At 53.0% G+C, this 13,240-nt stretch overlaps 1 protein-coding gene across 8 annotated transcripts in view; it reads right to left on the reverse strand.

Moving 5' to 3' along the window:
• Window positions 1-13,240, reverse strand: part of FGF13 (fibroblast growth factor 13) — a 184,411-nt gene that overhangs the window by 39,114 nt on the left and 132,057 nt on the right. For 6 of the 8 annotated variants that reach the window (XM_039722637.1, XM_039722630.1, XM_039722631.1 and 3 more), the window contains one exon: window positions 527-637. The exons of 1 other annotated variant lie outside the window; for it this stretch is intronic. In XM_039722637.1, coding sequence (XP_039578571.1) covers window positions 527-637 — 111 coding nt within the window. Of the gene's footprint in view, window positions 1-526; window positions 638-2,585; window positions 3,222-13,240 lie in introns of those variants that run through there. One more of the 8 variants, XM_039722633.1, reaches the window with a different exon arrangement.

Consider the following 13,240-nt stretch of genomic DNA (forward strand, 5'->3'; position numbering starts at 1 on the left):
TGCCCAGAGTTTTTTCACAGAAAACCTGAGGGAAAGCTGGTTGGAAATTGATGGTACAATTTATAAATGGTAACAAATAATAACAATAGGGAAATGTGAAGCTGAAAATGCTGCTAAGTCCCAGTTTGTGAAATACCACGGCGCTGTTTGAATGAGCCCCTGTGTGAGAGTGGAGATAGCGTTATTCTATTTCAGGCTCTGAGTAGGCGAGCAAATTTTCCCTGCCGAAAAAAAAAATCTAATAAAATCCAAAGGACAGCAATGAACTTCTCTGGATTACCATGGAGATAACATTTGCTTTGTTTGTCACATGTGTCATCGTTACCTCCTCTGGTTCATTATTTCTCTAAGTGATTTCTATCTCTACTTCTCTCAGACCCAGTAAGTCTGAAGGACCTGTGCTGGCAGCAGGCGTCAGTGCTGCTGCCACTCACTCAGCCAGCCCAGGACAGCAGCTCTGAGGGACCTGCAGGGGAGGGAGGGACACCACAATCACAAACACACCATTTATTCTCGTGTCACTTACTATAACTACTGTCTTCCTCTTTTGTTCCATCAATTGTTCCATCTGCTTGCAACTGCAAGTGGTATCCTTGCCTGCTGTACAGCTTTGTTACTATACCTTTAAGCTGAGGCTCTGCAAAAAAACAACAGTGAGATTAACGTGGGAAATCCTGATGTGCCACTCCAAGCGAGCAGGACGGGAAAAACAAATCTTCAGGTTTCTTCTCACGGCTGATGGAAGAAAAAGACCCAAAACAAAAGCAGGGCTACCAGCTTTGCAACACTTTCCATTTAGGCTGAGATCAAATTTATGTCTATGAAATCAATTGCCAGAATGATTAAATGCCACGTTCGATTACAACGTGAGTAGCACAGTAAAATCTACTTCCAGTGAATACGGATTCCAGCAGCACTCTTGGCTCCAGGAGCACAGCCCTATCTCATTTAAGATTAAAAATGAGCTGGCAAAGAGTACATTCAGTCTTTTAAAAAGGTGTGAGTTCTTAGATGGAGAGGAAAAAGAAGACTATTACAATAGCATTAATAAAAGCCACAGTGACAGTTGAGAGCCCAAATATACAGCAGCAAACGTTTAGCACAGGAACTGCTGCAGCTCTAATAAACAAACCCCCATTCCTCGCTGCTCCAGAGAGTACACAGCATCCAAAGAGATAAACTACTCAATGAACATATGGAAAATGGAGAGGGAAACCCTGAAACCCAGCAATGTGTGGAACTGCAAAATAAATATTACCATAAGGGCTGAGGTAATTACCTCATCAGCTAGAAGAAGAAAGATCAAAACAACGCATAGTTTGCAAAGATTTCTTTTTTCCATAGCCATCCTCAGATTCACAGCTAGAAAGCGAGATCTCTCACAGGGTTTCCTATCATTCTAGACCAAAAAGTACACAACAGCAGGAGATGCTGTCAAGTGTGCCATTCAAGATATCTGGCTAAAGCATCAGGAGTAATTGCAAAAAAAGGTCTACGCCCACTGCATCCCAATGACATCTGCATTGTAGTCATTTCACACAGTTAGTTCGTCAGGAGCTCATGCAGCCCTGCAGCTCGCTCCACAACATCTCGCTCTCCTCAGAGACAAACACTGTGAAGAAGTGGTGTGTCATTTCCAGCACTGCGTCTGGAAAAGACTCCTCATCTTTGTAACCAAAGGCACTGGGGCTCTGCTACTGCACTTCATGATAGCAGGGGCTGAAGGCAAAAGCTTGTCACAGTTTGCATAAGTGTATTAGATCTTATTAGCAACTTTGGTAAGAGTCCTGATGGACACACAACTCTTATCCACCAACTTTTCTGACCAGAAATTATTCAATCACTGTGGCTCGCTAGCCGCAATCCATCCCAAAGCTGCTGGCAAACTGTGAGCAAGGCAGACAGGTGGAGTGGCACAAGCATCAATGCTCCAGCACAGCAAAGCCCCGGCAACGCTGCCAGAGAGCTTTGCTCCTCCCACGTACAAAACAATCCACTCAGATCAGGGACCCAGTCCTCACGCCTGATCTTTGGCACCTGTGACCCAGAGAGCCTCGTGTCCACAGGGCAGCTGCAGGTATGGCATTCCTAGAAAGGCACAGGGCGCTGAAGCAAAACTCTGGAAGGTGCCAGCAAAAGCTCAAAACCTTGTCTGCAATCAGCAGATAAAGCGTGGCACGGGCATTCTGTGAAGCAGGACACCAAACCCAGATCTCCAGACCATGAAGTTGTTTCATACACAACTATACATTAAAGAGAGAGATGCATGCGTGGGAACGTCCCCGCTAGCGTGTCTCCCACAAGTACACCCGTGTGTTTGCATGTGTGTGACAGAGGGACCGACAGCTGACTTACAGGTACCCGGGTGCACACAGGTGTGCAGGTGAGGCACAGACAGCAGTGTCTGCTACCCAAATAAACCAGATGAACACGACAGGGGAAAGGACCAGCCTGGGGTACCCAGGTCCTGCACATCCATTGTACAAGCCGTGAAATGCCTTTCCCCCTTTCCCCACAACTGACACAGGTCCCAGCTTCCATGGCATCAAACCAACCAACCCCCCAAAGACATAACCCTTGCCAACCTGGTCGCCTTCTTCGCCTTTTCTTGGAGCCAAAGAGTTTGACCCTGGAAAACACATTCAACTTGTTCTTGTCGCAGCTTCCCTTGCTCTTGCTGGGGCTGTTGACACACTTACAGGCATTGGACTTCTCCCGCTCCCTGGCTTGTCTCTTCTGGCGGATCAGGGAGCTGGCGATGGCTGCGGCCATGGCCGCCACCGCCCCGGCTGCCCGGCGGGCTCAGGCACGCGGGGGTCGCCGCCCGGCCGCGGCCAGCATGCTGCTCGGCCGTCCCCAAGGCCGGGGACGCTGCCGGGCAGCCCGGCCAGCGGCACCCACGCCGGCCGGCCGGCAGCCCAGGACACACGGGGGGGACGAGCACCGAGCCTGGCGCGGCGCGCAACAGTTTAGCTCGAGCGATTTTGTCCTCTGGGATCTTCCCCTTTCGACTTTCTGGTGCTTTTTTATTCCTCCCAACTTCTAGCAGGGGAAAGTTTGCAGGCAGAGGTGAGCGTTTCTACGGAGATCACGCCGATCACTCTCAAGACATCCATCCAAGCTTCTCCAGACGCGCTATCTGCGTGCAGCCATGGCACATCCACTTGGTGCAAGATCATCGCATCTCTCCTAGCCCCGATTTCTGCAGTTAACTTTTCTTCCCACCCGTCCCCTCCCCATTCAAATCCCAGCAAACACCTGTTAGACTCCAGCAGGGGCTGTCTGGTTGCAGGGGTTTCTGGATCCTTTTCCTCTTCTGGCTTAGAAGAGGCCCGGAGCAGCGGGTGCTGGCGGCGCTGGGCTGAGGCACGGGTGCCCCGGCGCTGCCGATGCCTCGCTGAGCCTCTTCCGCGGCGCTCCTGACAGGTGAGCGCAGCCTCCCGCCCGGCACGCTCGGCTCTGGCACCGCAGCTCTTCCCAGCCGGTAAACAAGCAGCTCCCGAGCCGGGACTGCAGCAGCAGCAGCAGCAGCAGCAGCAGCAGCAGGAACAGCAGCAGCAGCAGCAGCGGCAGGATCCCTCCGGCAGCGATGCGGGCACCGCGCACTCCCCACGAGCCGTGCGCTGGGTACAGAAATGAGGCGACGCAGCAAACCCCTTATCACCACCTCCCTCCTCCTCCGCCCGTGCCTCCTCCTCCTCCTCCTCCCGCTCCTCTCCGGCGCGGCGGCGAGCGGAGAGCCCTGCCCGGCGCTGCGGGGCGGCCGCGGCGGGGAGGGGGCTGGGGCGGGCAGGGGAGGGGTACCGGGGAGGGGGTACCGGGGAGGGGGTACCAGAGGAGGGGGTACCGGGGAGGGGGTGCCACGGGACGGGGTGCCAGGGGAAGGGATGCCAGGGGAGGGGGAACCACGGGATGGGGTGCCAGGGGAGAGGGTACCGGGGAGGGGTTACTGGGGAGAGGGTGCCAGGGGTGCCACGGAAGGGGGTGCTACGGGAGGGGGTGCCAGGGCCGGGGTACCTGCGCCGCTCGGAGCCGCCTCCCGGAGGCGCAGACACCCAAACAGACGTGACTGCGGTGAGCAAACAGCCCCGGAGCCAGCGCACCTGGCTGGCAGCGGCGCCGGGCTCGGGGCAGGGCGCAGCTCCAGCCACAGCTGTCCCCTGCCTTCCCCTCATCCGTACAGCGTGTCCCCTCTCTGCAGCACGGATTTACTGGGGGCTTTTTGCGCCTCTCGCCGTTCCTTTCCACCGCCCGCTCTCAGCGGCACTTTTGTAGCAGACGAGGAAATCCTCGGGAAGAGCAATTTCCTTGCCGTTGCCATGTTCTCCCGTTTGTGTGTCCCCGCACGGAGCCCGTGTGTCCCGAGGCCGGGCTCTCCCGCAGCCCGGTTCGTTGACGCCGAGCTGCGGTGGCGGCGGGCCGGGCCGGGCCGGGCCGGGCCGGGGCCGTGAGGCCGGGCACAGCCGGGCCCCGCTGGGTCAGTGCCCGCAGCCCCCTGCCCAGGACAGGAGCGGGACGTCCTGGAGATGCCCCGCAGCCCACTCCCTGCTCTCCAGCCTGCTTCCAGCAGCCGGAGCCTGAATCAAAGCCACTTCAGGCTGGAAATGAAGCCGAGATCTGCAGCCCCGCAGGCAAACAGCTACTGAGAGAATTTGTCCCGAGGCAGAGGGATTCACAGGCGCCGAGGCAGGGTGGGATGTCCCCGAGAGCGGGGTCAGGCAGAAGCAGAGCCCGGTGCGGACAGCGATGGCAACAGGCTGCTGTCACCCACGGCGGGCAGCCGTGTCCCTTGTGCCCGGGCCGGGGGCTGCAGAGACCCCAGGGACGGCTGGGCTGGAGCGACAGCACCAGGCTCCCGATGTGCTTCCAGACCCGGCCAGCTGCTGAGGGTGTCTGCCCTTCCTGCTGTGCTCCGCGTGCCCTCACAGAACCAGGCGCTCCCGTCCCTGCCCGGGACACAGGCTGGCACGAGGCCTGGCAGGAGCCGCTGCCCAGCATGTCCCACAGCTCGGCTCCAGAGGTCTGCGGGACCCCTGCAGCCACTGCAGCCCTTGCCTCGGCCAGAGCAGCCACTGCAGCTCCTCACTCTCCTCCAGCGACGTGGGAACCCCGGCCCCACTGCCCGCTGGGCAGGCCAGGCCCTGTGCCAGTACACGGGCACCCCTGCAGCTGTGAGTGCCACCCTCAGGGACACGGGCACCCTGCAGCTGTGTCACCCTCAGGGACATGGGCACCCTGCAGCTGTGAGTGCCACCCTCAGGGACATGGGCACCCCTGCAGCTGTAAGTGCCACCCTCAGGGACACGGGCACCCTGCAGCTGTGTCACCCTCAGGGACACGGGCACCCCTGCAGCTGTGTCACCCTCAGGGACACGGGCACCCCTGCAGCTGTGAGTGTCACCCTCAGGGACACGGGCACCCCTGCAGCTGTGTCACCCTCAGGGACACGGGCACCCTGCAGCTGTGAGTGCCACCCTCAGGGACACGGGCACCCCTGCAGCTGGGGTGCCACCCTCAGGGACACGGGCACCCTGCAGCTGTGAGTGCCACCCTCAGGGACACGGTCCCTCCGAGCCTGCTGTGCTGAGCCTGGCACAGGGCTCACAGTGCCACAGTGCCCACACTGTCCCCCGGTGCAGGAGCTGCCTGTGTACACACACACACCCACACGTTTGTTTATGAGGCAGCCCATGCACTCAGGCATATTAAACAAACACTCCTGATTTCTTATTTAAGTTTAAGGGGAGGGTAAAAATAGCTGCAATTCACAAGTTCCACCACTACCCTCATCTGCCAGTCCACATAAGACATGTGAAATCCAACACAGGAGACAGCCAGTTGGATATTATTAGCAATAACTCATCCTACTCAACTCACCGGTGACATACTATGAATTCTGCCATCTTTCCGCTTCCAATACACTCATGAGTGAGGCTTGTTTTCTTTCCTGAGACTCACCATTACTTTATAAATATTCCCAGTTTGGAAAGCAGTGTTTGATCTTCAGATCAAAGTGAAGCTGCCTCATTGTGATCTGTCCTACAAGGTCACAACACATTGCGTTTTCACAGAGACTAACCAGAACTCAGAATTCAGCTAACCTTGAAAATCCTGGGGAAAAGCACTATATAAAAGCCGTATTTGGGATATCTTTCTGCCAGCATTCCAGCCTGCATGCTTAAAATCCATAATGAAAATTCATTTGCACAAATGTTCCTTGACAGATAACTAAAGAGAGAACAAAAATAGCCTATATGCATAATCAGATTTAAGTTTCAAAAAACAGTCCTCCAGTTTTCTTTGCATGAGCAACCTCTTCATCTATCGGTACTCCTACAAACATGTCTTCATTTACTATAAATGGCACACGAAAATGAAGATCTTGTTGGGAAAACGTCTTTGGTACAGGACCAGCCTTTGGACTACTTCAGTGTTCCAGATATAAAAATCTCAAGGAACAGCTTTATTTTCTTTGAAAAACAAGAGCTGTTCACTCCCCACCACACTAAAATAAAATAAAATTACATTCCAAGTGACTTTTTGAACGTAGAAGACAACCAGAGATTCCTTGAGCACACATTCTGTCTATGATTATTGCAGTGGGGCACATTCAAAGCTAAGGAGTCAACTGCCAGTGCCATTTCAATGAAAGAGAAACCAGCATGGGACAGACTTGTCCAGCTGCTGTCAGAGACAGTGCCATCATCTCCCTGGAGCTGCCATCTGACCAGCTCAATTCCACTGTTTTGAAGTAGACAAAGATGTCACCCACTTTTGATTTACAATTTTTCATCCCAGTCATCTGTTGAGTGTTTGCTGATGATTATTTCCATGATTCTGATCACTAAGATATGCTTGAACCTTCCGAAGCTGCCTGGACTGGGCAGAAGCAAAGCCTGCAATTTGGCACCCAGGCCAGGAGTGGCTCCAGGACTGAGGCAGGACATGGTTTTCAGGCAGCCCTTGCTGTCTGGCTGCTGCACAGGAAGGCATCAAATCCCCATCACTGGCCCAAGCTGCAAGCAGTGCTGGCTCTTCCGCCCAGTCAGAGCAAAGTGCCAAAGTTCTGTTTTTCCGTTCCTCCTCTGAACCATCTGTGCTGTGGCAGGTCCCAGACCACTGCTGTTTGCTCTGACTTTGAATCTATCCCGAGCACAGAAGATTCACAGTCGGTCCTGTCTCATGCTGAACAAAACAAAATTGAGACCAGGTGAAGAATACCAAGCCAGCTCAGAGCTGACTGCCATGGCAGCAGCTGCAAGGACAGCCCGAGCCCATCGTGCAGTGTGCGTGTGTCCAGGGCAGCCCTGAGCAGAGAATTCCTTCCCCCAGTGCTCCTCACTGCCCACAGGCCCAGCGTGTGACCCTCCAGGGGCCCCACGCTCCTCTGTGCCCTGTGAAGCATCAGCAATTCTCATGACACGCTGCCATAAGCAGGAACTGACTTCCAGCACCTTGGGTCAAAATATCCCATCCTTGGACTGAACTGCATTTTCAGTTATTTCCTGTTCCCCTACACATAAAGTAGTAAAAGATCTCTAGTAGGTCCTACATAAACTAATAGTGTTTAGGCAAAACAAATGCTGCATCAAAATCAGACAAGAAGGAAAAAATCCCAAGCCAGCTCCAAGCCTCACTCAGTCCATCTTAAACCCCAAACCACTCCTCTACAGTTACAGGCTTGAAGCTGCTTTGGTGTGACAAAAAAAAATCAGCCTGCCATTGGGTGTTAGGAGTCCCTTCTGAGGCTCTTTTGTTCTTGCTTTACAGAAAAAGTAGGAAAAAAAGCTTCAAACATCAAATCTATGGACTATTTTCACTGCCTACACTCTCCAAAAGTAGAGCATTATTTTCTGAAAAGCACCAGGGCAGAATCTCATCCCTCTCGTCAGGATGAGATAAACAAGACTTTCTCCAGTCAGGGATGACACAGCAGCACTGAGGCCCCGGTGGTTTTTGCTCTCCCAAGTAAACAGAATTACTATTCACCAGGAAGCAGAGCTGCTCAGAGCCCAGTCCTGCATCACCGAGCTCCTGTGTGAAATATCCCCTGGACATGACTCAGCCTCTGCTCTGCAGCCAGCGCCAGGCTGGACACAGGCTGCAGCACAGCAGGGCTGAGCACTCAGCACCCCGAGCTTGGGCTGCACCCACACAGGAACAGCAGCCTGGCCTCTACTGCTGAGGGCCAGAGAAAAAGGGGTCAGTGGCAGCTCAGCTTCCAAGCAGCTCCAGCCCAAGAGCTCAAACTTGAGGGTATTTTGTAACAAACCAACCTGAAAATTAATAGTAAAGAATGGCTACAATAAGCAGCTGCAAACAGAAGTATTTTTATGTTGAGAGCATAAGGGACTTGTAAATTGTGATGTGGATGTTCCTCTGTGTGTGTCTGTGCCGTGGTTTTTTGCAGAAGTGCACTGGGCAGCCTTGCTCAGAAACAGGAAAAAATTCAAAATAGATTCCTGTGACGCCATGGTAGACATGGCACCTAGACGCATTTTATCTAAACGCTCACTTCTTCCTCAAAGGATGAGTGATTGGTTCATTTGTATCTTCTCAGGGTACAGAATCACAAATCCCAACAGCAGAAGAGACCCCAGCACAACTGGTGCACAGGACTGGATGTGCCAAAACTGGCACCCATCCAGCAAAGCACAGAAACACCCCTGACTTCAACACCTGAGACATCTCGCTAGCGCTGCTGAGATATTTAAAAGTAATTGTGTAGCTGATGCATCACAAAAGGTTCTCACAGTCTAAGGCCATTCTCTTCTCATATCTACACAAGTTTGCCAGGGCAAGGTCTTCTGACTGACAAGAATTTGGGTCTCTTCTTCAAGACTTACATGAACTGCTAAATGCCCAGGATGGCCAAGACACCTCATAGAAAGAACACCAGCTTCCTCTCAGATTCTCACAGAAAATACTAATGAGAGAAAACCCAGTTCTGCCTTCTCCCGGCTGTGAATTCCAATTCCTTTCTACTGTATCTGTAAAAACTGGATTTGATCTGACCTGGTAGTGCAGCCATTTTTGGAAAAGGAGAGCATTGTTTGAAGATAGAAAAATAGAAATATTTTTACCTAGGCTAATTCATATTCAGTCATCCCAAAATGTCAACCACAAAAGCTCGTCTATCCGGGGCATAAAAGATCAGTGCCAATCAGCTGGGAAAGGTCACAGAACAAACACAGGGACAACTCCCCAGCTCTGCAGGCTCCCGAAATGGGAACGTGTTATTCTGGTGCCCAGGGGGCTGAGCCAGGAACCCGAGCAGTGCCCAAGTGACTTCTCTGCCCACCACACAGCCAAGCAACACTCCCACATCAGGATGCACAGAGGGATCTGCTCCCTCCCCTCCCAGCACGGTGGCTCTTGGAAACATCAGTGTAAATGACAGCTTATCGCCCCTGAATCATTTACATCTCAGCATGGGACACGCCAGAAGTGTGGGCTGTGTGCCACTGTCCAACTTAACATAAGGCCACTTTACACATGACAGAACACTGCAAATAGACCTTCACAGAGCCAAGGCAAGTTGCCTGGAAATTGCCACATTACTCAAATAAGATCTTTTCCCACCTTTTCACAGATCTGACGGTTCATCCTTTGTCAACAGCTTGACAAAAACAGACTCGGTGAATACCCAGGGAGTTGGAGCCTCTGAGAGCTCTCCTCCTCTCCCCTGCATGCAAGCACTTCACCAGCTTCTCACAGAGCCCAGCCTGTTGTGATCCTGTGATGGATGCCACCCCTGGCAATTCCCACTGCTGTTAATGCTGCAAGACTCAGCTGGTTCCTAATGCTGCAAACAAATTACCCAGACTGGGGTCAGAAGAGCCTGGCACCGGTTTTCTGTGACTTTTACCCAAAGGCCAAGATCACGGCACCACATTCACACAGACAAATGAGAAGGTGAGCAGAGCTGGTCACAAATGAAGCGGGCTTTGAGGAAGAAGTGTTGTGTCTTGGATGGAAGCAGAGCTCTCCAGGAACTGGAGTTACACCCTGCACCAGTCAATGACGCTTCTGGAAATGTGGAAGTGGAGCCTGGCTCACTCACTGGCGTGGAACTGGAACCAGTTTACCCAAACAGAATGCTGGTCTCAGTCTCTGTAAGCAGAAGGAAAGTCTATCCTTGAGGATGAGGAAAAGAGCCATGAGCCTGAGCTTCCTTTGGGTCCACCAAAGAATAATCATGGTATGAACAGAGGTGCAACAAGACTTATCTGACTTAAGTGATGGAAAAAGGAGGTTGAGCTAAGCTCGTCTGACAGGTATCTGGGCTGAATACTCAAGAAACAAACAGGAACATGAACCACAAGCCAGCATCTGCTCTGTGGGATTTAAATAGGTCTGGAGACTAGAAAAAATGTGTATGCAAATTTCACAGAAGCAAATTAAAAGAAATTCAGAGAAGTCAATTCAGAGAAGGAAGCTAATGGCAGAACATCTGCTGCTGCTCCCAATATTCGCATTAGAGGCTGGGAACATTTCTGGGGACTCAGACCTCATCAGAAAGCTCAAAAAGCTTCTGTTGCTATGCAGAGAAACATTGCTCAGGAATCAGAGAAAGAGACAGGAAGCTGTCCGAGCTCAGCACTGTTGTTCCTTGCTCAGGTCCACCTGAGCTCCAGCAGGGCCTCTCTGCTGGTACAGCCTGGATAACTGTCCCAGCCGTGGCACATCTCTACCCAAACCCACCACAACAGGAGCAGGCTGAGCTGCACAAGTAGACATGAAGATAATGCCACGATTTTAATCCAATTCCCAGTCCATACGCATGGCCTTTGCACACCCAGTCCTACAGCTAAAAGGTGCTGAGCTGAACTCACAGCAGGCAGTCACACTGTTACACAGGGGATGGCAAATCCAGGATTTCTGCCCTCTCCCTTCAGCCCCTTGTTTATCACTCTCCTTTTCCACCTCTCCCACCACATCTTCTTTCCTTGTTTCACTAAAAACTACAACACGCTTCTGATGAGAAGTAGTCACAAACCCCATCAGTATCTCCATGTCCTTACCCTTCAGCTGAGGTCAATTTAACCTTGCTTACAAACAAATAAGCTTACTTTAGCCTTTCCTACAACATTCCAAGGCTTGGGACCTTTTGCTGGGAAGGGACAAGGAGCAGACTGAGATTGCCAAGCACAGAAATAAGCCTGCTGGATTGTAAGAAGTTCTCTGGGCATATAGTCATACAGACATTTTTTCTGCCTTTTTTCTTCCTGATTCACAAATATGAGCAAACCCAAAATGTTACAAAAAGACTGAGATGCACAAACACTAGGGAATCAAAGGGGAGCTGTCAATGATGGAAGAAACTTTCAACTCCCCCAGTCCTTTCTTTTTTTCCCCAATTCTGCAATATATGAAACATCTTACTCAGTGACTATATTTTTAAACCTTTACTGCCATAAATTTTAGCCTACTTAAAAATTTCTGATGTACAGTCTTTTCAGGAAGCTTTCAGCAAAAGATAGAGTTTCCTGTACAGGAAGTATGCAGTAAAACATGAATTTGTAAACAGCTACGAACCAAACAAACGGAGCAGATTCCCAGCACTGAAAGTACTGGAAACGAATAAAAGGACGGAAACGAGAAGCAAGAGGGACACCTGCAGTCAGCCCGGGGGAGCGCCCCGGCAGGGTCCCGGCTGCTGGCACTCGGGCTGTGCCGGTGCTGCTGTGTGAGCGCAGCGAGCCCGGCCGGGAGCTCCGTGACCACAGCGAACACCCGGGGCCGGGAGCTCCGGGGCTGGGCAGGGCCGGGGGGCTCGGATCGGGGGCTCGGAGCTGCGGGCCCCCGGGACCGCGGCACGGGAGAGGGACTCCCGGGCAGGGCCCCGCTGCGGGCACGGGGCACCGCGGGACACCCAGGGACAGCGGCACAGGGCACCGCGGGACAGCGACACAGGGCACCCCGAGACACCGACACAGGGCACCCCGGGACACCGCGGGACACCGGCACAGGGCACCCCAGGGCACCCCGGGACACCGGCACAGGGCACCTCAGGGCACCCCGGGACACCGGCACAGGGCACGCCAGGGCACCCCGGGACATCCCGGGACAGCGGCGCAGGGCAGCGCCCCGAGCGCTCCTGAGCAGCCCCGCTGGCGGAACCCGGCGCTGTCCGCGGTGCTGCCGCTCCGGGCCCAGCCCGCATCTCGCACCCCTCAGCCCTCATCCCCGGATCCCCCATCCCGCACCCCTCATCCCGGATCCCCCATCCCTCATGCCGATCTCCCACCCCGCACCCCGCCCGCTGCGGCCCCCAGCAGCTCCCAGCTCGGGCACAACACCCGGCCCCCCACACCACGGGCACGTCCCCACTGCATGGTGACAAATCCCCACACCATGGACGTGTCCCCACACCATGGGCACGTCCCCACTGCATGGTGACAAATCCCCACACCATGGACGTGTCCCCACACCATGGGCACATCCCCACAGCACAGACACGTCCCCACATCATGGACACATCCTCACAGCACGGTGACATGTCCCCACAGCACGGTGACACGTCCCCACAGCTATGGACACGTCCCCACATCATGGACACATCCCCACAGCACAGTGACACGTCCCCACAGCACGGTGACACGTCCCCACCCCAGGGTCCGTACCAGCTGCACACTGGGGCTCCACAACAGACACCCCAAAACCCAACCCACAGCAAAGGTTCCCGACTGCTGCAGACCCCCTTGAGCTCATGCCCAGCCACAAACCTTCCTGCTGCAGCACAGAAAGGCATTCCAGTTAATAATAGTTCATTTAGCAGTTAATAATAGTTATATCCAGAGTGATACCTGCTCCATGCCAAAACCAACGCAGAGTGCACACTTGGCACTGCCACTTCACTGTGCTCAGATTTGCTATATTAATCTTAAGAGAAAAAGAAAAATGGACGCCACACACAATTCATATAGGTTGATGATTATTCTGTTATTTCTGATACAGAATGACACACAGCCCAGCTGATATCTAAGGCTCCCAGTTAATGAATGCTCTGTGCAGCTGCTGATCAGATTATTGTTTGATATTTGGGTATTTTCCAAAAGTCCCTGGATTTGCTCTTCCCTTCTAGCCACAGGGCGTTGGTTCTTAGAGTAATCTGATAATTTCACATACCCCATGCAGAGAACACACTTTTTCGTTATTGAAGAAAACTAAATTACACCATCATAAGCCTTCAGCTAAAACATGGACAAAAGACTAGAGAAATTAAGAAGGTTTTGTA

This window comes from Passer montanus, unplaced genomic scaffold (assembly GCF_014805655.1).
Source record: "Passer montanus isolate IOZ18808 unplaced genomic scaffold, ASM1480565v1 scaffold49, whole genome shotgun sequence".
Classification (NCBI taxonomy): Eukaryota; Metazoa; Chordata; class Aves; order Passeriformes; family Passeridae; genus Passer; species Passer montanus.